Genomic DNA, 26,264 nt, shown 5'->3' on the forward strand with positions numbered 1-26,264 from the left:
CAGATATTACTCCGTTTACCTTGAAGTTCCCTACAGAAAAGAGTGAGTATTCGGTTCTGCTGTAGACCTCAAAGCAGTGGTTTTTTTTCTGTTAAGGATAGTGTGACTTTGAGGGAAAAGCATATCTCAGTTAGGGCCGTTGGAATCCAAAAAGAAAATTGGGCGTAACCACGCACTCAGAGATAGTTTAGCAACAATGTTTCCAAAAAACCGTTAAAGTATAAAAACAATATAGAGCGCGTTTTTCCAAATTGAACGTTAATTATCTCTAAAACATTTGTGGTTACCCCCAATTTTCTTTTTGAATTCCTAATCCTCTGGCCGAGTTGAGAGATTCTTTTAAAATATCAATCATGAGTGCTTTCCATTATACCAGACTGACCGACCAGAGACCAGTGGGACTGACTAAGGGAAAATGAAACGACGTCGAACGAAAGGTCCAACCATATTTATTATTTAGTTTACATCGACTCTCAACTGAAGCAATAAGGGTCACATACTGCAAAGTGTAGAACGCGGGAAACATCGTCAACTTTTGTAGAATATAAAATCTGTGTTAAAAAACTGATAAAAGGCAGAACATAACAAATCAGTGGTGTCCCTGAGCCTTGTGTGCGTTACTGTGCATATGGAGAATGTTCAGGTCTTGCGTCAGAAGCTTACAAACTCTGGACTTGTACAAATTGACTTCAGTACAATCCTGCCAGCACCAGTTTGGCTATTGGGCAGTGATGAGGAGCGGGATTGGAAACAAGAATTTCTGAAAATGGAACGACAATTTTCGGTCGGACCGGACCGACCGGTCAAAGAGGACCACCTTTTGAAGTGGACCACCCTGAGCGGAAAATTTCCACCCGGACCGAAGCGTTCCATTTGTTTCTGGACCGAAACTGCCGGAAATTTTGGCATAATGGAAGGCAACGCATGTGTTCATCTCGTTTGATCTCGTGACCTCCCTGTCTGATCAAGTTGTGATTTTCTAAGGAAACATTTAGTTGCTGGTCACCATTGAGGCTTAAATGGTAAAAAATTAGGATCCTCCTGTAACTGTACGTCGAATTTAATTATTAAACCCTTAAAAATGTCCAAAAACCCAGTACATCAGTCCAGAAACCACGAAAACAACAAGTACTGCACCTGATATTTTATGAGGTGATTGGTCCAAGAGACGAAATGAGGGTATAGCTCGTCAAAGGTAATAAAAGGCAATGGTTATGAAGCCTGACAAACTTGTTCGTTATGTGTTTTTGTTACGGTTTTGGCCTTGACTGTGCACAAACCACAATAGAGTTTGAAATGTGTTGGAGCAACTGGCCAATAGAAACGTTCCCGTTAAGATATTCAACTGTTGTGTGAACATTAAAACAAAGGATTGTGCACGGTCGCGGCCCTTCCGACGTAAATTGCAGCACCACTGTTTTCATGGCAAGGTTTCATAACCAGTCCCTGAATTAACTACAGTATGCTCAAGTAAATTCAGTCTTCGACGCTAAAATATCTATCTATCAAAATTTGCGACCTATAAATTTTTGTCTGCGTCTTTCCGAATCTGAACTTCCACCGACGTTGAGTTATGAAGACATTCCCCTAAAAAAAGAAGGCATCTCCTGATTATATGGAGACATTTTGAAACAGTGAAATCATAAAGTTTTCTGTTTTCTTTTCTGATGTTAAAATTAAAATATCGCAAACCTGTTTGGAGTCTGTTTTAATAGCACCCTTTTCCCAATCGTCAGAGTCTTTTACTTTTTCCGGTGTTCTGCTGTACCAAGGGGATAGAGCGGCTAGGGTGCGGCCTTGTAATCCGGAGGTCCCAGATTCAAGTCCCGCTCCGGCTGCTAGCCGGAGTTGTTTCCCGGTAGATCATAGTTTGAAACCTACCTGGAGGACTTGAGCTTCGTTCATGCTTGGTCTATAACACATAAGAACTTGTGTGATCGCTGGAGAGATACCTGTAATAGCAGTCTAAAAATCCCCCTTTACCACTTGGAAAAGAACCTCCCTACAAATTTGGAACCCTGCTAACATATAAAATACACCTACCGAAGTTACACCCCACCTTGGCAACTTTTTCATTGATACACAAAAAAAGTAGTCAATAAAGCAGACAAAATTAACCCTACAGTAAATGTAACAGTCACATATAATTTATTGATCTTTGAAGAGATTCCCTTTCATTTTCTAACAATGACCTTTTTCAGGGTCACTCGAACACAGGCAATAACTTTTCATTATGGTAACTGAAACCACATGCACTCCTTCGAGTGCCTATTTTATAACTAGTTGGGGTCCAGAGTTTTAGCTAAAACTCTGGACCCCAACTAGTTATGTAACGCTCAAAATATGTCACGCATTTAAATTCTTGCCGCCTATTTCCTGGACGCAAATACAGGCGTAGCTTTGCCACGCATATCCGCAGGTGTGTTTTTATCATTTGCAAAATTCCCTTATTTGTGCTAGGTATAAATATAGGCATACTTGTTAGTATTGTAAAACTCCCTGAGGAAGTGTGCGCTAGTCACACGAAACGCGTAGGATTAAACAAAAAAGTTTACTACACAAGTAGTTCGCAGAAGTGCTGCTCACTGGATAACCCTTTTAAAAATTTTATCCAGAATGTTGTTGTTATTGTATTTTTCTATTTTGTTAAATTTCTGTTTTCTAATTTTCTAATGTTTTCTATTCTCTTTTTTGTTATTGTTATTTTTTCCTTTGTAATTTTCCAGTTTTATTCAGTCTTAGACAGAGGGCCATAAGTTTATTAGTTGTTCACAATTTAGTGCTACCCTCCTTAAGTAAAGAATTGACTTAATTTCTTTAATACTTGTCTCAGTAATTATTAAACAGAGCGTGGACTTACTTGTTTTTTTTTTTTCCAGTGGCTTGTCAAAGAAAAGCGCAAAGCGATCCTCGCTGGATTATCAACGATTTAAACGTCACCTTCCATGACAGAGAAAATAGCTCTAGTTGGTATCTCAGGGTGTCGTGGAATCCTTTTACAGGTAATTCAGAAAACCGTGACTTGTAACGTAGGCTCCCGCAGACTTCAATGTGGCCAATCACATGCAGGCGGCCTTTTAGATTTCGTGAAACAGCATTTGATTTTAAGTTACTTCGTTATCTCGTATGGCAAAATGTTACAGGGCGAGGTTTGTTTCAGGTTCCGTAAAATTCTGAATATTAAATTACGAGTTCAGGGCTTGTGTTCATTCATAGGGCATTTTAGGATCTCATTTCCGGGGGGATAGTAATTTTAGCTAAGATTGTTATAATTGAAGGAAATTTTGGTTTTCAAAATTCAAATTTCAGCTTGAAGGACTGAGCTAACAGCTTAAAATAGCAAACCCAACAATCCGTAGAAATGTTGGGAAAGTTGGTGGGGGGGGGGGGGGGGGGTTGGGGGAGGAGGTTGGAAGGTTTCTTATACGAATACTTCTTGGGTCTGACATTTTTCAGTTCTTGGTGAGGGGTGTTGGGGAATATTTCAGAACTGTCCGCGATGAAGTACTGCTTACTTTTGTAACAGTACAAAAACAAATTGAATGGCGTATGACACCTTTTTGAGATGAATGTATTTCTTTGTTCTACAGATTCCTCGCAACGTTGGAAAGGATATTGCCTTTCGTATGGCCCTCCAGGATCACCTGTTGTTGCCTCGTCTTACGTTTTAAAGGTAATACCTACGGTACTACGTTTGATAAGCGCTTAATAATAGCTTCGTTACTTTAGGATTTGATCCTAAGACTCGGAAAGTAATAATATCATCTTGTACAGCATAATGAATAGCGCGGCCTAATTGAAAGGGAAGAACTGCTCCGTAGCGATAATTTGAATGGTCACACTTAAGGATTTTATCAACAGATTCAATAGTTAGAACTACCTGGTACAGTATAATAAACAGCATCACAGGAAAGTATTCCTCTGTAGCTCATTTAAATGGTCATAATCCAGGATTTTGTCTATAAGTTCAAAAGTAAGAACAACCTTGTACAACGTAATAAGCAGTATCACAGGAAAGTATTGCTGACTCAAAAGTAGACCACCTTGTACAACATAATAAACAGCACCACAGGAAAGTACTGCCCCTTAGCTTTCATTTGAATGGTCACATTTTAGAATTTTATCCACAGACTCAAAAGTTGAACCACCTTGTACAGCATAATAAACAGCACCACAAGAAAGTGCTGCTAAGTAGCTTTCATTTGAGTGGTCGCACTTTAGGATTTCATAGGCTGATTCAAAAGTAGACCACCTTGTACAGCATAAAAAACAGCACCACAGGAAAGTATTGCTCAAAAGCTTTAATTTGAATGGTCGCACTTAAGGATATATTCGACGGGCTCAAATCATGGCATAATTAACAAATCAAAAGCAGGTTTCTATGGTCTATAGCTGGTTTGCATCGCCGCCATGTTGGTGGACAAACAAAAGAACATTTGTTCACTAAGTTTGCATAAAAATGGCAGGGTACTCCCAGAGGAGAAAAATCTCATTTTTCCTGTCCACCACCATGGCCGCCATGACGTCACATGCAAACCATCAATGCCCTTTTAGGCCATAAAATTAGGCCATAAAGTGTTCAAAACTCAAGTGGAACGGCGAGTGGTCTTACTGCCAAATGTTGTTATGGTCTATTTAACAATTATTCCATGAGCGCGCGTTGGATATGAGATGGTAAATAGCCAACGAGGCGCAAAGCGCCGAGTTGGCTATAGCTAATCTCATATCCAACAAGCGCGAATGGAATGATTGTTTTATTAAATTTTCCGCGTTTGGATATTGCTGTTGAAGTTTACTGAATTTTTATATTTTAAGAAAAAATTTCCTTTAAATTAAAACGACCGGATGTTGAGGCAACCGCCGACCAAAGCGCGCGAAACGTAATGATCACATGACACGCGCAGCTCTTTGCAAACGGAATTGAATGAAAAATCGAAAGCGAAGAAATTTGGACACAGTCGGACATCTAAAATTCAAGAAACGTTTAAATGTACGAATTATAACCTTTCTGAGACTAGCATTCAAGTGCTTTTGAAGTTCCAGCTCATCGAGAAGCGTAATAGTTGGCACATTTGAGCAACTGTTCTGCTGTGTGGTGCCGAGCGAAGGAAGAGATCAGGGCAAGGACGACTTTTTTCATGCTGAGCTGAATTCCTCGCGGACGATTTAAAACACTTCAGGCAAGTTCAAGTGTACGAGGTACAACCTCACTTAGACAAGCATTCAGTGCACGTTTTTTAAACTTCAAGCTTATTTGAGAAGCGTAAGAGCTGTGCACATTTGTGCAAATGTTTTGCTGAGTGGTGCCGAGCGACGGGAACGAACATTATGGCCGCTGCTCGTACGGATTTCATAGATGAACTTTTCCTGAAGTCCTCGTAAATGCGTAAAAACATAAAGGCGGGCATAAAACTCTTCCTAAGAAATTTCTTCGATTGGCTTTAACCTCTTACCGCCAGGATTTGCAAGCCATCTTGGCGGTAAGGTAACCGGTTGTTATTGTTGTTTTTATGTGATCTAAAAATCGTAAAATCTTGCAACTTTGAAGATTTTAAAGGAAACTTCAGAGATACGTACCATTAAATAGTGCCATACCGAACTTTGTGGCTTTTATTTTTGTTATATTGAGATGGCATTGTTTGGTATTTCTTTCTTTTTTTTTCTACATTTTTCCGATGAAACTTTCGCTTCCCACCGGAAAAAAAAATTTAGCTTAGCGACACCTAAGGCATTCGTTTTCCATATAAGGTCAAAGTACGGTATATGAGCTGATAACCGAGATTTAGTGAACCAATCAGAACGCTAGAAATGCAATATCCGAGGCTGAGAATTTAATAAAACAATATAAACTACAGAAAACTGCCGTCAATTTGCTTTTTACATTAAAATGGAAAAAGTTCAAGCGCTATTGACTTTATTTACATTTTTATTGTCTGTACTCTTATACACAATATCTACGAGCCAATCAGAGGCGAACATTTTGACAGTTATTGTAAAACTCCTAATTTTACTTCCGAAGTGAATGGGTTTCTAAACAAACGGCCCGACTTTCTGAGATTCTAGAGAGATTCAGCTGTAGTATTTGTCGTATTTATATGTATAGAATAAGAATTAAAAATTGAAAACAGCTTCAAAATAATCGTACTCCCTGAATGGCTGTATTCCTCATTACACGCGTCTGTCGTCTCCTTTTTCAACTTCATCTGTATTAAAGTAAACCTGTTTTTGTTCCATTTAAGAACCTAACGAGTGTAAAAATCTCCGCTTGGTGGGAGGAGAGAAAGGTCAACCTCGCGGTAAGTTGAAAAAAATGCGATACAGACCGTTAGCATTTCCACTGAGTAAATCCTTTATTTAAAGAGGGTAGCACTTAATAGTGAAAACCACTCATATCATATCATATCATATCATATCATATCATATCATATCATATCATATCATATCATATCATATCATATCATATCATATCATATCATATCATATCATATATCATATATCACATCAGGTCACGTCAGGTCATGTCATATCATATCATACATCATATACCATATCATACCATATCATATCATAATCATAATCATATCGTATCACATCACATCACATCACATCATATCATATCATATCATATCATATCATATCATATCATATCATATCATATCATATCATATCATATCATATCATATCATATCATATCATATCATATCATATCATATCATATCATATCATATCATATCATATCATATCATTATCCCACCCCCATTACCATGGATTATCCAACATTACATGACCAAGATCTTTAGATGTGATTTTACCTGTTTTACCTGTTTTCGTTTTGTTTGGTATTAATTTTAGCACTTTTCCGTACTTGCACGCTTTTGCAATGTTCACCGTAATATGTGGCGATGCGAGGAACACTTCTTTATGTTGTCGCCTTTCTTCTGTAGGTGTTTGTTCTTCCAATGTTTGCAAATTATAGCCAAAATGAAATAGACATCGACTTAAATATGTTTTCGAGGAGACGCCCTGATCCTACACTCGGTCGAGGTAAGTACCCATTCTTGGTATCCAATCATAGTAGAGAAGTACCTGTTTGAACGGTATAAAACCTCTTTAACCTGTCAGCGTCTTTTCTTAGCCGATCGCTGTCAAAATATGATATTAGAAAATGTCAAAATTTTAATGTTTTCAGTTTTTTCCCAAAGGTGAATTCTCCAACTTTCCACACTCATACACTTTTTGATCATTTTATTGCTCTGTTTAGTCGGTTTTGGTTAATTACTTAGTTGTTTCCTGATATTTCTGAATAATCAGAAAGTAGAAGATAGCGGAGCCTCGCTAGTTACCGTTTGAAAATGATGACATCATTTGATTTCTGCTAAGAGCTCGTGTTTTGGACTGAAAAGAAACATTTTGAACTCGTCATTTCATAATTACACAGCAATTTTGAGTTTTCTATCCGCTAACTACATCGAAGTTGATGGAAACCGAGAGCGAACCATGTAATCCACTGTACAAGATGGAGACTGGTACATTTACCCATAATTCTTAACGTACGAATCTTCAAAAATGCATTTATAATTCATAAGCCTATTGACCTATAAAAAGGTCGATAAAACATCACGTGCAGTGGTTTTATAACCCGATAACCCTCCTCCTTGTTACTATGCAGTGTTAGTGTTCTTCTCGTACGCTAATTAACAACGTTCACAAAAGCGTCATTGTTATGAACTGTATTGACACACGCTTTTCCAGGAATGTTTTTTAAGGATGTTCAAAAAACTCACAGCACGTGTTTTATCGGGTGTAAAACCACTTGGCTGCGCCTCGTGGTCTTAAATCCCGATAAATCACTGCTGCTCGTGTTTTAAACATGACATAAAAACGGACAGAAAAGTTCAAACGTAGCATACGCAATGTTGTTAATACACTGGAAAAATTAGCAAAAAAATTGGCTTTCCATATGCCTAATGGCTGTGTTAGGTTTGCAAAGTATTGTGATAAAATTTACAGCCGCCAACTTTTTACACTAGCATCCGATGACTAATCGATTCAACAAAGAAATTCGGTTTATTGCTTGTTTATTGTTATGTAAATTCGGCAATTTTCCTTGCTGCCGTGAGCATTACGTTGCAAGATGCATTGAGAAACTAATATTTCACGCTACAACGCAAGTAGAATACCTGTCTACTTTTTAGGCTGCAGCTCGCAACTCATTTTTCGTGGTGTGACAAGTTGCGATGAGGGCGTGTTAGACGCGCAATTTCGTCCGCGATTTATTTGGTAGCGGCGTTGTGTTGCAAGTTGCAGGAAAAATTTGCCTCATGTAACAGCTCCTCAGAAAAGTTATGTAAAAAAGGACACCATTTTCCCTTTTATTTTTGTAACTTAACTTATCGCAGTCATTTTCTACTTCAATCTTTCAGATGTTACTCCGTCTACCTTGAAGTTCCCTACGGAAGCGGGTGAGTATTCGGTTCTGCTGCAGACCACAAAGCAGTCGTTTTTTTCTGTTAAGGATAGTGCCTCCTAATACAGCAATATTTTTTCGTCGCTTGTGACTTTTGCCGATGCGGGAAAAGCATCTCAGTTAGGGCCGTTGGAATCCAAAAAAAAAAAAACTTTGGCGTAACCACGCGCTCAGAGATAGTTAAGCAACAATATTTGCAAAAAAACGTTAAAGAACAAAACAATATAGAGCGCGTTTTGCCAAATTGAACTCTCACTATCTCTAAAAGATTTGTGGTTACCCCCTTTTTTCTTTTTGAATTTCTAAAGCCCTTCCCGAGTTGAGAGAATCTTTCAAAATGATGTCTATCAAACAGTTCATGCATCTCATTAGTCTGCCTTTCTGGACATATCTCGCATCGACTGTCAAAGCAGTAAGGTTCCCATATTGCAAAGAGTAAAACGAGGGAAAACATCGTCAACATTCGGAGAATATAAAATCTGTGTTTAAAAACTGATAAAAGGCAGAACATAACAAATCAGTGGTGTCCCTGAGCCTTGTGTGCGTTACTGTGCATATGGAGAATGTTCAGGTCTTGCGTCAGAAGCTTACAAACACTGGACTTGTACAAATTGACTTCAGTACCATCCTGCCAGCGCCAGTTTGGCTATTGCGTAGTGACAAGGAGCGGGATTGGAATTTCTGGAAATGGAACGACAATTTTCAGTCGGACCGGACCGACCGGTAAAAGAGGACCCTGTGGTGCCAGTTGAACAACCTGTGCGGATACTGCTGCCATTCAAAGGCCAAAAGTCTGCTGACGTCTTAAGAAAACAACTCAACAACCTTAGCAACAGAATCGGAACACCTCTACAGCCCATCTACACTAGCCGTAAACTGGGTGATGCACTTGTCGTAAAAGAACAAAAGCCCTCTCTGATCAATCAACACAGTGGGTCTACAAATTTTCCTGTCCTCTGTGCGATGCCGAATACATAGGCCTCACAACTCGACACCTTTTTCAGAGAATTGAAGAACACTGTCGCAGTTCTTCATCCATTTGCAGACATCTTCAACAAGATCATGATACCAGCCCTAGATCTCTTGACTTAGCCAAGAATTTCGCAGTTCTGAGGAAATGCCAAGGAAAGATGGACTGTCTGGTATACGAGATGCTCCTGATTAAGAAGTACAGACCAAGTCTTAACATCCAATCAGACTCAATGCGTGCCACATTATTCACTTGACTTTGGTTTTCCTTTGTGTGAGGTCACTTGATGATTCACTCGCTTAGAACGGCAATAGACTATTGTTTTCAGTTTAGTTTTGTCTACTTACCTATGTAAATTTTCTTCATTTTGTTGATAATGATGACAGGATGTCATCGAAACGTCGAAATCTCTCCGCGTTAGTTTTTCTGCTTAATTTAATAACAAAAGTCAATTTTCTAAAAGTTAGCTGGTCACCATTGAGGCTTAAATGGTTAAAACGAGGATCCTCCTGTAACTGTACGTCGAATTTAATTATTAAACCCCTAAAAAATGTCCAAAAACCAAGTACATCATTGCAGAAACCACAAAAACAACAAGTACTGCACCTAATATTTTATAAGGTGATTGGTCCAACAGACGAAATGAGGGTATAGCTCGTCAAAGGTAATAAAAGGCAATGGTTATGAAGCCTGACAAACTTGCTCGTTATGTGTTTTTCTTACGGTTTTGGCCTTGACTGTGCACAAACCACAATAGAGTTTGAAATGTGAACATTAAAACAAAGGATTGTGCACGGGTCGCGGCGCTTCCAACGTAAATTACAGCACCATTATTTTCATGGCAAGGTTTCATAACCAGTCCCTAAATTAACTACAGTATGCTCAAGTAAATTCAGTCTTCGACACGAAAATATCTATCTATCAAAATCTGCGACCTATAAATTTTTGTCTGCGTCTTTCCGAATCTGAACTTCCACCGACGTTGAGTTATGAAGACATTCCCCTAAAATAAGAAGGCATCTCCTGATTATATGGAGACATTTTGAAACAGTGAAATCTTAAAGTTTTCTGTTTTCTTTTCTGATGTTAAAATTAAAATATCGCAAACCTGTTTGGAGTCTGTTTCAATAGCACCCTTTTCCCAATCCTCAGGCTTACCATCCTGTATGCCTGTAGCATGTGGTGCACGCAGTAAATGACTCCGTTGGATTAGCCTTAATCAAGACAGGATCTTCTCTTGCCTTAATATAATCAATCAACTGAAATTTGGGGCTTTTTGAACTGATAAAAAATGAAATGAAAACGCTCAAAAATATGAAGACCATGTTGAATTTTGTTGCTCTGTATTTGTTTGGTTGATTGATTACGAGGCTTGCAAATAAGAACGGTTTTATAAACTTGAAATTGACTCAGACGTACAAAACACTGTTATAATCAGCCTCGTCCCTAAACATCCTGGTCGCGCGGTCGAGTGTGAAGTCACCCATTGACGCCTCGAGTTCGGTGCCAAGCCTCAGACAGGCAGCACGGCTCACTTGATAAGCACAAGACTAGGCCTGGAAAAGAGGCTGTGTTAATAATAAATCATAAGTGAAATGCAATGAAATGCTCCAACAGCACTTTATGATCTTGTTATTATATGCCCACAGAGTCTTCGACTTTTTCCGTTGTTCTGCTGTACCAAGGGGTTAGAGCGGCTAGGGTGCGGCCTTGTAATCCGGAGGTCCCAGGTTCAAGTCCCGCTCCGGCTGCTAGCCGGAGTTTTTTCTCGGTAGCCCCGAGTTCCTATCCTTTGCCGCGCTTGTAAGGAACCAGCTGGTCTACCTCCTACCAGTTGGGATTTTTAACCATGTTATGTTCAAATGAATACTGATTTGTAATCAAATTAATCATTTCTCTCTCCCCAGAATCCAGGAACACAACTGCTTATTTGTCCATTTCGCTTGGAATCCTGGCTGGGCTTGCTCTGGTTTTTAGCTTCCTGGTGTACTTTTGCGGACCGTGGAATCCTAAAAACATTCCTTTACCTTCAGGTTTGTATTACTTACACTTAAGATCAGTATTTTAATTCCCTAAAGAAAGGAACCTTAAACCATCTTTTACATTTTCATGACATGTGAAGCTTTTTAGGCACGTTGACCAGTTAGACACACAACATCACAGAAAAGAACTTCACTGCAGTATCTAAACATTTGCAGTTGACTGGCTGTAGTTTTGGTTTTCATTCACTGTTTAGTAGCTTTCATTTGAGTAGTCACAATTTAGGTTTTCACCCACAAACTCAAAAGAAGAACCACCTTGTACAGTATAACAACTGTACCCACAGGAAAGTACTGCTTCATAGGCCACAGTTAGGGCCACCAGCGTAGCATGATAAACAGCACAGCAGGAAAATGCCACTCAAGAGGTTTCATAGTCATATTGTCTCCGTGCAGTGTTGTTGTTGTTTGTTTGTTTGTTTTTTTTTGTTGGATGTACAAGATTGTGTTATTGCTTGTTTATGCGAGTGTGTTTATTTTCTGATTAATTTTGTACGATCGAGTTCGTATTTAAGCTGGTGTTTGTGACAATTCTTCCTCTGATTTGAATTTACTTATTTAGACTATGCTATCAATGCTGTCGAGGGAAAATCAAAGGACCTTCTTCCTTTAATGAGAGACGATCCAAATTTTAGTCTAAGGACGGAAGCGGATTGACCGAGATGAAAACAGAGAGAGGCCTAGGAACTAGGCAAGTAAGCGACCACCTTTCATCAGCGACTACTTTTCCAAAATACCGAAACGTTTTCAAGTCGAATCACAATAGATGGAACCTCTCGTAGGCGACCAACTCTTGTAAACGACCACTTCTCGTAAGCCACCACTTTTAGGGATGATTGTTTAAAATTTTCAATTGTTTTTAAACTCCCGTAGGCGACAACATCCTGCACACAAGCTGCTGTATCTCTCACGGGCGGAAATTGAAAAAATGTGTCGCTGTAACATATTGGCCACATCATTACAGCGGACGCCATAAATCTCACAGTCGGAGCTACCGGAAGTGTCTCCCGATATAGTTTAGCAATGAAACAATTGATAAAATACACATGCACTATACTGTACATAATTATACATACACATATATACGCATATATAGTAAGAGGGGAAAACAAGAACAAGAAGAAAAGCGAATATAAAGTTCCAACAGAAGTAGAACCTTCTAGTTACTAGTTCGGATGCTGTACCACTGAGTTTAATGGGAGTTTCGTGGAAGCTGACTTTTTCCCGAGAATTCCCGTGTCACTGATAAACAAAATACCTACATACATTTACATACATTTATTGAAGCTCCCTTTCTAGGGCTTTTCAGCCACACTTTTAATTACCTCTATCATTCATTCACCAAGCTTTAAACATAAAATCACATTTCTTGAATTTGTCCTGAGTTACGTTTGATCAGATATTGAGTTTCAGTAATATTTCGCTTTCGTTTTGCAGATTTTAAATACCACGCGTTCATAATATACAACTGTAAAAACATACCGTGGTTGAAAGACAAGCTTCTTCCTTTCCTTGAAGAAAAGCACCATTTAACATGTGTAGATTACCGAGATTTTGTCCTCGAGAAGCATATCCCACTCACTATTGCCGCCAGTGTGAACAACAGCTACAAAGTCATAGCACTATTGTCAACCAATTCTGTGAACAGTAATTACTTTCGCTACGAACTGGACCTCGCCATAGGTCGGTTTGTACAGAAACGGGATCAGAGTCTTATCGTTATCAGAATCGACAAAGTGGACTCTGGACTGCTTCCTTCAGAGTTGCAGAAAAGAACCTTTGTTGATTATTATGATATTCAGTTAAGGCCTTTTTGGAAACAAAGACTTCTTAAGTTGTTCAATTTTCCAGAAGTGTCCAGAACCAACAGCACTACTGACAATGGCATCGATCGCGATTATCCACAGCACGAAAATGAAAACAAAACAAAAATAATTTGGATACGGTATTTGCAGGGTAAAAAACATTGTTTGGTGATAATTGGTCTGATTTTTGTTATTGCTATTGCAGCAATCCATGTTTTCATACCATGTTAACTGTTTCGTTTAGACAAACCTGACTTCATGTGCTGAATCTTACAAAAAAGACATTTCTGTTTTTTACCAATATTATTGCATTTATATGATGTTAACTTGTACTTTTTGATATGTAAATAAATGAATTTCCTCGGCCAAACGTTCCGACATATATTGTTGTACAACAAGTCCAGTCTGTTGTATAAGACTGTTAGATATGTGGTTAAACGTCATTTAACATCCGATCTATAACAAAAAATGTTGGTCAAACCTCAACACGGCCCGGGGTGCTAAGCTAAGCATCCCAACAATATTGCTGAACCAAGACAACCCAACGGATGTTGTTGGACAGTAAGAAGCGTTCAATTGAGTAAGCAACCAAAAAATAATTATGTGTCAAATTAAGAGCTTATGAGGAGACAGACGTGCCAATCCCGCAAAACCTCCCGTCACATGAGCTTTCGTGCCGGGGGGCGGGGGCTACTTGACCCGTTTTGAGGTATAGGGGTATACCGCTAGGGGTTTGAAAGATTGTTTATTAAAATAAATACAGACAAACATCTCTGATTTCGGATTTCCAAATGCTCGATGACTTGCAACCATACTGCTGTCTAGGATGGGTCCAGGACAGACTCGCTTAAAATTATATACCCTGTTCAGGGCAGAGGGGCCAAAAATCACACCCTATCCAGCGGCGCTTCCCCGTATAGCCCATATAGCGGAGTAGCCCCCCCCCATACCAGGTTTCGTGCCCGGAGAGTATATTATTTTTTTTTATCTTTTTTCACAGATTTCCGTTGTGTTCGATACAAACTAGCTCAATGTGTTTCTCAATCTTGTATAAGTTAGCTGACTTGCTGCTTTCAAATTATAATTTTTTTAATTTAACATTTCCTTGAGTAAACGAAATCAGTACAGGGGTAAAGAGGGCGAAAATACAAAACTGAATGCAAGGCTGGCACTACGGCAAAGGGCAGATTCATTAGTGGCCATCACGTGGTCATCATCATTTTCACGTTCAAGTGACGCCTGACACGAGGTCTCTCACAAGAGAGATCCGGCAAAATTACCAGCAAGTTTAATTCCTGCGTTGTGTGGACCTCTGCATTCAAAAGTTTTCTTTTGTAAAGAGGGCTCTGGGAACGAGTTTGGTCAACCTCGTTCCCAGGGTCCTCTCTTTTCCTTCCTCGAGAAAGGAGTCAGTACGTGATGTCCCGGGAAGGCATCAGCGAAGTTTGTGACAACAAGCGGTTTATAACCAGCATTTCCACAACACACACGCACTTGGGACCTGGAGGAGGTTGACATTTCTTCAACTCAGGTAGATTGTTGTTTATTTATAAGAATTATTTTAAAAACTGTCATTGGGGAGGGAAGCCGATCGACGGACGTTGGCAGACGGCTTCCGTCAAGACCTAAACATGCACTGATGCACGACGGTTAGTATCGCTAGCTTGACGCCTTTTAACGGAGCTCTAAATGCACGGAAATGGGAAAGAAGATCAATTTTAGTATTACCGAATGGAACACCAAGAATTTTTTAGCAGCAGTAAATGTAAGTAGACTATAAAATTGTAAGGACTTAATTGTTTAGAAATGCCAACGGACTAAAACAAGCCGCATGTGAATCTAGGCCAATCTATTCAAAGGTATTTTTTGTATCATTTATTCCCAACGTGCGTGACTTTAAGTTTATAAGTAGTGGTGTAAAAAATGAAAAAGAATTGAGCTCAGAGCGCTGATTGTGAGCGAAAGCACTGTCTTTTCTTACAGGAAATCGGTGACGAAATAAATATTCATTATTGTGCTTCGCAAATTAAATAAACAGCATATTGTTGACAAGACGAATGTATTTGTATTTTCCTGTAAGTGATGAATTGTAATGCAGTTACTGATCTCATGAAAGAATAATGTACGAACTAAACTTCATTTTATAGAGCAAAAGATGTACTTATTACCGCGGCGTGAGCTCAATAAGTGACTTCTCGTTCTCTGGTAGAAGTTTTGGAAACTTCGGACAAATCCGTACTCTGATTCAAGTTGTAGAATTAATTATCAACCTCTGCTTCTGTGACCGTTTGAAATTCACTAGATCTACTTAATACACGATTTTTGCAGCCCGCATGAAACCGCGCCAAATCTTTCTCATTTCTCTTGCTTTCGTACCTGCCTGAAAATCTCTCTTCGGCTATTGCGAACAAAATAATATAGCGAGTGTGTAAGTCGCGAGTTTGTCGTGTGCAAGCCGCAAATCAAGGCCGCCAAGGGTACTCTCTCGAGGGAGCGAGGTGGAAATATAGTGTGGGAATTCATTTCGGAACTCGCTGCTAGAAATTTAAAAGTGCCCACACTTCAAAACTAGGCCTAAGGCGAGTTGTGCTATTGATGTTATCCTGAGTCGACAGCTTTTATTTGAGCCATCAGAAAGGGTAGAGGAAACTGAGCAAAAATGCCTAGCAAAACAAACTGAATTTACATTGCAATTTTTTTGGTTTATGTTTGTGATAGGTTTGCATAATGAGTTTCTACGTGAAAGAGTGGGGGGTCGTACCCCTCCTCCCACGGGTGAACAGAATAGGAAACAAATAAAACAAAACTGCAAGACAAACTGAATGGACTGTTGTTTTATGCCGAACAACAATTGGAAAGCTGCATATAGATCATTACAGTGAAAATATGGCTGATTTATTTAGTATGAATAGTCCTTGCTGTCTATTTCATGTTAAGTATTAAAGGGCTTGGAGCAATTGTAGATAAGTGCAATTTAAGAAGAGTGTTATTGTTATTATTATTATTATTATTATTATTATTATTATTATTATTATTATTATTATTATTATTCAGTATTATACATTATTCTACCGACTACTGTTATAATTATTTTAATTATTATTACTCAGATTTATTTATTTATTTATTTATTTCTTTATTTATTTATCCTTTTATTAATTTAGTAACCAGTATCACAAAGAAACAATTCTAGGGTGAAAATACTAGTACAGAAGCTTTTATTTCAGACCCGATAAACGTCTTGGAGGGAAACGTGAAACATCACCTGTCCTAGCTATTTAAAAAATATAGTAACATGAAGGGTCACATAACAAGGGAAATGGACTAAATCCAACAACCTAACGATGCAAAGACACCATCAAAATGAAAAACTACAGTCAATCAATCAATCAATCAATCAATCAGATCAGGCCTGATCCTCATACGACTTCCGCATAGCAAAGGATGTAACGTGATAACCACTGGCAAAGCCACTCGTTCGTAACGCTCAGAGATAGCTTTGGTTTATTGCATGCAGTGAACGCTATCGGCTAACGAAGAAGAAATTCGATTAAAAAGGAGATGTCTTTCGTGGAACGGAAGGTGCCAGAGAAAGGGTTTAATTAAGTGGCAATCAGGTGAGAGAGATGCTGGCATTGGATCGCCCTTTGTCTGTTTTGTCGGGGTTACAATACTGTGTACTTTCAATTTCGGACAACACCTGAGGAAATTAAGATGACAGTAATCGAAACCTGTGCAGACGGTTTGATCCACAGTTTTGTTTGTTTGTTTGTTTTTTAGAACGATTTTCTGACCATTTCGATTTACTACAGTGCGGGAAACAGCTCAGTGCTAACAGACGTCAGTACTGTATTGCTTTGCAGCGTGAGGATGTGATCCGTCGGAAGATGACATCATATAAACGGCATCTTTGTTTTGATTTTCAGATCTCCTTCTCTAGTTCTACACAGTATGGTGTAACACCTCCGTGAAATGGCCTTTCGAGTTCCTTTTCTGTTTTTGTTAATGCAGCTGATACCAGATGCACATCGATCGAAACCCTTAACAACAAGGAATCGTTTGTGTCTGTGCGGCGATCGTGCGCTTCGAATCCAGTTCACGAATGATAAGGTGAGAGCTGCATGTACAGCCATAAATATTTATGTTTACAAGTAAATACTACGCTGAGTCCTTCAATCTAGTGATGTAGTTTAGTTTTCAGTCCATGATACGAAGGAAACTACAAATAGTGGCGGTTTCTGAACGCTTCTTACGCTGACAATTTTGCAAATTGAGAAGTAATGACATTTGAGACTTTTTTTCCTCCTTTGGGTCTTGAGTGGGCGGTCAGTGTAAAATGCAGACTGCAGACTGCAGACTGGGGGTAAAATGCAGACTCGGGGTAAAATGCAGACGGAACACTGCAGAGCAGGGGTAAAATGCAGACTATAAAATTATAAAGACTATCTTTTTAAAGTTAAAACACTCGACGACTCATGTACTCATGTTCAATTCAATCATGGCTTTGTACAATGAACTCCTGAATCTAATTTTACCGTTTTTTGCTTTCCTTTTTGCCATAAAACTGTCATAAATATCCTTTCGATCGGCCCCCACATTCGTTCGCCGTGATTTTTTTTTACTTCACAAACCGCAATCACCAGCTCCCGGGCGCAACTTCCGGGCCCACAGTAATTTATATTTTGTGTAACGCAATTTTAACGCAATTTAAACTCAGCGGGTCTACGATCGAATTGAACTCGAATTGAACTCTTCTGGACCCTGTCTTTTCTCAGAGGCTTCTTTTATTTGTTCCACCGATGTGGCCGGCTCTTCCTTGTCCAGTGAATCTGTGGAATCTGCAGGTGAATTGACTTAAAATGTTTAAAATGAATGATTACTTTTCGGAACACAACTTGCCCAACAGAACAAAATTTAATTTAATTTAGTCTGCATTTTACCCCTGGTCTGCAGTGTTCAGTCTGCATTTTACCCCGAGTCTCCATTTTACCCCCAGTCTGCAGTCTGCAGTCTGCAGTCTGCATTTTACTCTGACCACTTGAGTGGGTCAAAGCCAAATATTTGAACAATTATGTGTTGATGCAACTCGGTTTCTCCAACCTTTGTATTCTTGTCACGATACTAAAGAATGAGTACGACACAGAAAGCAATACAAAAGGATCTTTAGCTCGATCGTTGCTTCACTGGGGCTTATCCCGATTGCAGCGCTGACTCCGATGGCCAAATTCTGAAATTGTTCTTTCGATGCTTGCGTCGCTTTTCCATGCTTTTCCCAATTGTAGCGCTCATCATACTAAATAGCATTAATTATTTTGTCCGGCTGATAAACTAAATGTACTCCCGAGGGCACTCACAATGACACTATCGTGGCAATTCTGTATGAATTTCCACGAATTTGACCCATTTTTGGGAAAATTAATCGAAAATGATCAGCGACGGATGAAATGTGAAATGGTTTTGCCGGTTACGAACGCAGTGTGAACGGCAAAGAAAAGTCGTAGGTTTTGAACTGAAGCGGTTTGTTCAGGCTTTAACTTAAGCCAGTTCAGTTTGAGATAGGGATTTGTAACATTTCTCCTGCGATACCGGCTGAACAGAACCAAACCAAAAAAGCGCAAAACATCAAACTTTGAACTTGAGTCGTACAAGAGATCAAGTGTCAGTATAATACTTTAGCATTAATCCTTTTCTTTTGAACCGCTTTATATGTTGCCCTTCGATCTTGCGTATGATGCGCGCATAACACTGTAAGTAAGGAAAACTGGGCTATTTGACCTAAAAAGACAAGCAAGTTAAGCAAGGTTCGAAAGCTACTATAGTACAAGAAGCTGTTTCCAGCTTATACTCGGGCCATATTTGACTGTGTGGTGCGTAAAGCCTACAATCTTTTAACAGTGATAACCTCAGCATCGCCAATTTCCCCAAATAGATAGCCTGCGAGCAAGTTCTCTTGGGGGTGGATCCTCTTTCAGTTCCAGTTAGCCTAAATAGCACTTAGGTTAGCTTTAATAGCTCCCCGGTTAGCTTAACGTTTAGCAGTTTATGTTGGGGTTGTTCATGCCTCGCATGCCTCGCACGTCTGGCTCGCATATTGTAAACATTCCTCACGGCTCGAAAACAAAGAACGCGATCGAGAATTTAAAGAATTTGATAACACGACAGAAAACGTATCTCGTACCAGCCGAGTACAAAAAACGAGACCGAGAACAATAACTCGTGGCCCGAAGTCTTATCTCTCGGCCCATCGCGACCCCAAAGAGAAAAAAGAATTTGATAATGCTACCGAAACCTTAACTCGGTCCGCCTTACGGCCCGAGTAATAAGTTACAAAACCAAGCATGGAGTAGACACCGCGGACCACGACCTTGATAAACTTTTCTCTCCTTTGATACAATTAAAGAAACCAACGATCGAGTTACTATTGTTAATCCAACTGAGTCGGTTGGTAGTGTGTTAGCGTACTGTAATGAACAATACACCCGCTACAAATGGACGAAATGCTTATTTTACTTTGTTATGAAATTGCCCACGTACATGGGTATCTCAAGTAACGTGATAGTCTGCGTTTCAAAAACCTCGAAGTGTTTCCGGTCGTTCCCCTGCACGCAAACTGAGAAAGTGCTTTCGAAGCTCTTCACCATTGCCATCATTTTGTTTTTCAAGTAAAATGTTTATGCCATTTAGTTTTTTCTTTAATGAATTATATAACGAACAGTGGGAACAACGGCAAGCTACCCTTAATTCCTAGTCCCATAGAGGGATCATAGAGATATCAACTAGACACCAAAGGGACCTGAGGGTTAATCAGATCCTATTTCACTTTAAAAAGACGTAATTGCGCAAATTCTTAAGCGCGAGTAGCCAACGAGAAGTTAGATAGATAGATACTTTATAAGACACAGAATTCATTTACGAGTAACAGAATATTTAAGTACTTCTTTACGTTTTTGTCAGTTTCGGTGGATCTATCAACTGCTCCTTGCAATAAAGGATTGCCAAATCTATTAGATCCAGCCTTTTCCTTCAAATCGAATCATATAATATGGCTCGTGGATGGAATCCTATTATTAAATATTTGAGGAGTACTAATTTTTAAAAGGCTAAACACCGTCCGCATGACTCATGCTGAGCATGCGCAAAGCAATTGTTATTTTCCCTTTTTTGCTTTTTGTCACGCAACAGTTGTTTGGATTCTGAGAAAAAGTAATGTTGCGTAAAAACAAACACTTGCTTTGCTTGAATACTGAAGTTCCCCTTTTTCCAAGAATTTTCTCCACGTCACATATCCACGAACAAGGGCGCTTCAGCTCTGTTCGTCAAACAATATTCCCTCTGCCTCAACATGTTTCAGATTTTAATCACGAAGTTTGCAAGGCACCCCATACTAAGAAATTAATTCGCGGAAGATGCAAATCAACCTGAGAAGTTTGGTTTTTCTCAACGGTAAGATTATTTCCTAATCTGTTTGTTTTAATTTCATTAGGAATCTTCCTTCGTTTCTTGTGATCAAAGATGTGCTGAAGAAAATAACAAAGGTAATCATCGCTAAATATATATAACTTATAATTTTCTACTATGTAAAACAAAACCAAAAAACAATGCAGTCATTATATACTGTTCCAACTGCTCTAAATTTGAATATTTCCTCTTTTTTGTAATTATTCATGCTGATACTGATGCCTCAACAAACGCTTTTGAAATTTTTCCCTTTTGTGGTATCGTTTATCCGATGCGAGGCGTAAAATCTAAAAAAGGAGGGCAGTGTTTATTTACATTTCCCAAAACTTTAGTGTTTATCCTATACGATGAATTTGACAACCAAGTTTACAGTGCATGGTTTTCTGTGCCTTCCAAACGATCGCTTATCGCAATCAGTTCGTTGGCTGGAAAGATTTTGCACAGCCCCATACATTAATTATACATACACCAGTGTGATAGTAATCCTCTTTAAAAAACGGCGAGCGTGTGGAGTTTGAGTCATCGCAAAATGTATACATAATTAATGTAGAGGTTGTGCGGAAATTTTGTCCTTTCGGCGGAAAGTTGGTCTTTAAAACCACGTTTAGTTTCTGCATGACCTACATCTGAACAGGTTTGCATAGTTTGGCTCAGATCCGGAAACGTGTTGGCTCGTCCTGAACTGACATGGTGGAATCAATGGGCTTTGGAACCGCAACTCTCATTTTGTGTTCATTACGCCTAAAAAACAAAGTCCACCCACAAGAGTGGAATACTTTTAACCTCTTATTTTCCTTCTCTAGGTATATCATGGACTGGCTCACGTTTCCGTCTTCGCACGCGTCGAGAATTGAGCGAGGAACAACAAGGTAACAGTGTTCGTACGAACTAAAAGAGGAGAATGTGTTACAGTGCAACGACTTCAACCGGGGCCACCCAAGGTTTTTTAACCAGTCAGAAGCCGATTCGTTAACAAAAACTTTCGACTTTGTGGTTTTAAAAGCCAATCAGATTCATTCCTAAATTTAACTTGGCGGTGGGAATAGACGCGACAGATCCTATAAAAATACACGTATCCCGAAGCGACCGCGACCAAACTTCGGGATTTACTGACCGAACGAAATTTATAAACAATTTGAAAACAAGAAATGGCCTTTATTCCAACCAACAAACCTCATAAAAATACGGAAGCCGAAAAAATGTGGACTGATCTAAAGGGAAATCGGCAACGAATATATCAGACTTTATACAATGAACTGTGTAAAGCTCGCGTTTTGATTGGTCTAGAGGAGTGTGTGATTAGAGTATAGACGCACGATTGACGTCATCGAGTGGTGTGACTGGCGCACGTGATCAGAGTCTAGAGTCCAGCCAGAGCGACTGGTCAACAAAGTTTTGCAAACTGTTTTTGCGAGTAGTGGACAAACACAGGCAAATTTTCTCAGGAAAGGAAAACTGTTCAATAAAAAATTGGACAAAGACCGTTGAGAGTGACGTCAACCAGGATAGGAAAGCTAGAACTTTGTTGTCACGTGAAAAGTAAGCAAATATTTGTCGAAATATGTCGCCGATAGAAATCCGGTAATGGCGAGTAATCGATTACAGATCGCAGTGAAGCGACTTACATGTTGTAATATTTTGAGGGCAGGATTTCCTTCTGGAATAAAGGTTAGTTTCGAAAATATTGTCAGTGAAATTCTTTCGGATTGTACTCTTATTTAGAAGATCACAATTGCATGTGTGTAGTAGTCCAAAACTGAGTTTGCTGGAAAGTTTTTGACTCAGCTCAGGCAACGCGATGCTCGCTCACGAAATGTGTTGAAATGTCTTGCTTTATTGTATAAAACAAATAGATTCCATTTTGCCGTGGGTCTGTACTCTGATAACGCACAGAGGACGTCAAAACGTGGTGAGAACATCAGTCACGCTACTCGCCTGCGGCTCGTAGCGTACTTCTTTGTTCTCACCACGTTTTGACGTCATCTGTGCGTTATCAGAGTACAGACGCACGGCAAAATGGAATCTATTTGTTAAATATCACATCTGTTCTTAGAGCTTCGCTACTATGCGGTAAATATGGCTGATAAGAATTGTCGGTCAAACTTTTCCCAGCGACCAAACATTCTCCCGTTTAAAGTTAAAGTTAAACAGACATTTGAGCGCAACAACTTGAATTGTGTATTTACATGTAAACTGTAAACTCAATAACATAATGCAGTATAAATGTGTGGTCTTTCATTTGCACTAGTGAAAGAATGTCAACATTAGCTCGCTTGTAACGCTCGATAATATAGGGCAATTTTCAGTCTGCATCATCGTACAATGGAATTTTGTTGGCTAATGCTTTTTAAAGGATGAGTAAGTCCTTACCAAGTGCACTTCTGTCTACATATTTGATGTAGCTGTGTTTTCTCAGTCGAGCTGTACACACAGTCGGAAAATCAAATGCGGCCGCTTCAAAATTTTGATGAAATTTTGAATCTGCCGCATCTGTTTCCACAGTCGAAAGATACAAGTTAATTTTAGGATTGAATTGACTGGCTTTGAAAACCACAAAGTCGAAATTCTTTGTGAACGAATTGGCTCCTGATTGGTTAAAAAACCTCGGGTGGCCCCTGTTGAAGTCGTTGCACTGTCTCAAACTGCGCTAAAATTGTCCTGGGAAAACCCTACCAAAAACCTGTCAGGGATACAACCTCTCTCGGCACCTTAAAGCTATAATTAAAATGCAGCCTGTTGAGCCTGTTTATAGCATTCTAATTTCGTTTAACTTTTTCACAACGATTTTTAATTTCTTTCATTTATGTAACTATATTCTCATCGTTTTCTTTTTTTGTAAGCTCATTTGAGCTGAATGTTAGTTGAGGCATAGGAAAACGTGAAACGTGCAGTGTTCCGTAGTTAAGTCCCAGAAATGATCTGTCTCTGTCTGTCTGTCGGTGTGTTCTGTCTGTCTGTCTCTCTGTCTGTTCGTTTGTCTGTCTGTCTCTCTGTCTTTCCCTATCTCTCTCTTCTATCTACCTCCCTGTCTCTATCTTCATTTCAATTCCGAAGAAGCCTTTTTTAGGTGTCCAAACGGCAGTAATAGGGGTAAAAGAGATGAAATTTAGAACTAGTCACTAGCATTTGGCCTCTTCCTTTTGTATTCAAAGATAATGTTTTAAAATAGCTTTTAATTGATAGTCTTAAGGATCTCGTATACACATACCAAAGAATTTACTCCATATAGTAATAAGCACTTTGGAGCTTCAAAGCAAATCACGTGTTTCCTCTTGACGATCTAATAGCAATTTTATGTAGAGCGAAAGTACCTTGGTTAAGAATTTGTATAGTTTTGACCAAAAGAAAACAGGAAGAAAACAAAAGAAATAAAATAAAAAAAAGGACACCCTGTCCCGGCCCCGCGTTTTTACTATATATGGCATAAGAAGACTTTCACAACAGAATCGTTTGCAATGGCTACCTTTCTACTTTGAGGCCAAAATAGCCCAGTGCTCTATTCTTTACAACACTGAGGGCACAGCTTGTCGTTCCTGATTATCTTACGGATTCTATTAAACTGAACACCTCACGGTACACACGGAGCACTTGATTTACGAATTGTAATTTTGTTTGTCCACATTATAACAGGACAACAGAAGGTGGAAGATCATTCCATAGTTAATAGAGGGACTGGTTATGAAACTTTGCCGTGAAAACAATGGTACTGCAATTTATGTTGGAAGGGCCACGACAGTGCACAATAATTTGTTTGAATGTTCACACTACAGCTGAATATCTTAACACGAACGTCTCTACTGGTCAGTTGCTCCAACACATTTCAAAATCTATTGTCGTCTGTGCACTGTCAAGGCCAAAAATGCTAACAAAAACATATAACAAAGAAATTTGTCAGGCTTCAGAACCATTGCCTTTTATTAACTATGATCATTCTTAGTTCAAGTTGTACAAATCTGGAATAGTTTTCCCTCTCACCTAAAGAAAAAAGCTTCTCTTATATCTTTTAGACGTGCCCTTAGGGATAAATTTTGAAAAGAACTATAAGCCTTGCCGCATTTTTATTCGTAGTTCTCAATATTCAATTTTTTTATTCAGAATGTTGTTGTTATTGTATTTTTTCTATTTTGTGTAATTTCTGTTTTATAATTTTCTGTTTTTTCTATTTTCTATTTTGTTATTATTATCTTTTCCTTTGTAATTTTCCAGTTTTATTCAGTTTTAGACAGAGGGCCATAAGTTTATAATTTGTTCACTATTAAGTGCTACCCTCCATAAGTAAAGAATTGACTTACTTTTATACTTGTCTCAATGATTATTAAACAAAACGTGGACTGACTTGTTGTTTCTTTTCCCAACAGCTTGTTATGAAAAGACACGAAGCGATCCTCGTTGGATTATCAACGATTTAAACGTCACCTTACATGACAGAGAAAATAGCTCTAGTTGGTATTTCAGGGTTTCGTGGAAGCCTTTTACAGGTAATTCAGAAAACCGTGACTTGTAACGTAGGCTTCCGCAGACTTCGATGTGGCCAATCACATGCAGGCGGCCTATTAGATTTCGTGAAACAGCATTTGATTTTAAGTTACTTCGTTATTTCGTATGGCAAAATGTTACACGGCGAGGTTTGTTTCAGATTCCGTAAAATTCCGAATATTAAATTACGAGTTCAGGGCTTGTGTTCATTCAAAGGACATTTTAGGATCTCATTTCCGGGGGAAAGAAGATTGTTATAATTGAAGGAAATTTTGCGTTTTAAAATTCAAATTTCAGCTTGAAGCACTGGGCTAACAGCTTAAAATAGCCAACCCTAACAATCCGTAGAACGGTTGGGAAAGTTGGGGGGGGGGGGGGGTGGGGGGAGGTTAGAAGGTTTCTTATGCGAATACTTCTTGGGTCTGAGATTTTTCAGTTCTTGGTGAGGGGTGTGGGGAAGTATTTCAGAACTGACCGCGGTAAAGTACTCCTGACTTTTGTAACAGCACAATTGCAAATTAAATGGTGGAGGTATTCTGTCACCTTTTTGAGATGAGTGTATTTCTTTGTTATACAGCCAATTCCTCGCAACATTGGAAAGGATATTGCCTTTCGTATGGCTCTCCTGGATCACCTCTTGTTATCTCGTCTTACGTTTTAAAGGTAATACCTACGGTTCTACGTTTAATGAGCGCTTAATAACAGCTTCATTACTTCAGGATTTGATCCAAAGACTCAGAAAGTCATAATATCATCTTTTACAGCATAATGAATAGCGCGGCCTCATTGAAAGGAAAGAACCGCTCAGTAGCGATCATTTGAATGGTCACACTTTAGGATTTTATCCACAGATTCAATAGTTACAATTACCTGGTACAGTATAATAAACAGCACCACAGGAAAGTATTCCTTTGTAGCTCATTTGAATTGTCATACTCCAGGATTTTATTCATAAGTTCAAAAGATAGAACAACCTTGCACAACGTAATAAGCAGTATCACAGGAAAGTATTGTTGACTCAGAAGTAGACCAACTTGTACAACATAATA

General features: G+C 39.0%; 1 protein-coding gene across 7 annotated transcripts in view; it reads left to right on the forward strand.

The window, feature by feature from the left end:
* LOC146479886 (uncharacterized) overlaps positions 1-26,264 on the forward strand; it is a 134,881-nt gene that overhangs the window by 17,166 nt on the left and 91,451 nt on the right. For 2 of the 7 annotated variants that reach the window (XM_085110758.1, XM_085110761.1), the window contains exons 14-18: positions 4-42; positions 2,880-3,002; positions 3,591-3,673; positions 6,240-6,296; positions 6,945-7,044. In XM_085110758.1, coding sequence (XP_084966884.1) covers positions 4-42; positions 2,880-3,002; positions 3,591-3,673; positions 6,240-6,296; positions 6,945-7,044 — 402 coding nt within the window. Of the gene's footprint in view, positions 1-3; positions 43-2,879; positions 3,003-3,590; positions 3,674-6,239; positions 6,297-6,944; positions 7,045-25,097; positions 25,218-25,792; positions 25,879-26,264 lie in introns of all 7 variants that reach the window. The other 5 variants (XM_085110756.1, XM_085110760.1, XM_085110759.1 and 2 more) reach the window with 4 other exon arrangements.

Source organism: Pavona decussata, unplaced genomic scaffold, assembly GCF_977016875.1.
Source record: "Pavona decussata unplaced genomic scaffold, jaPavDecu1.1 SCAFFOLD_58, whole genome shotgun sequence".
Classification (NCBI taxonomy): Eukaryota; Metazoa; Cnidaria; class Anthozoa; order Scleractinia; family Agariciidae; genus Pavona; species Pavona decussata.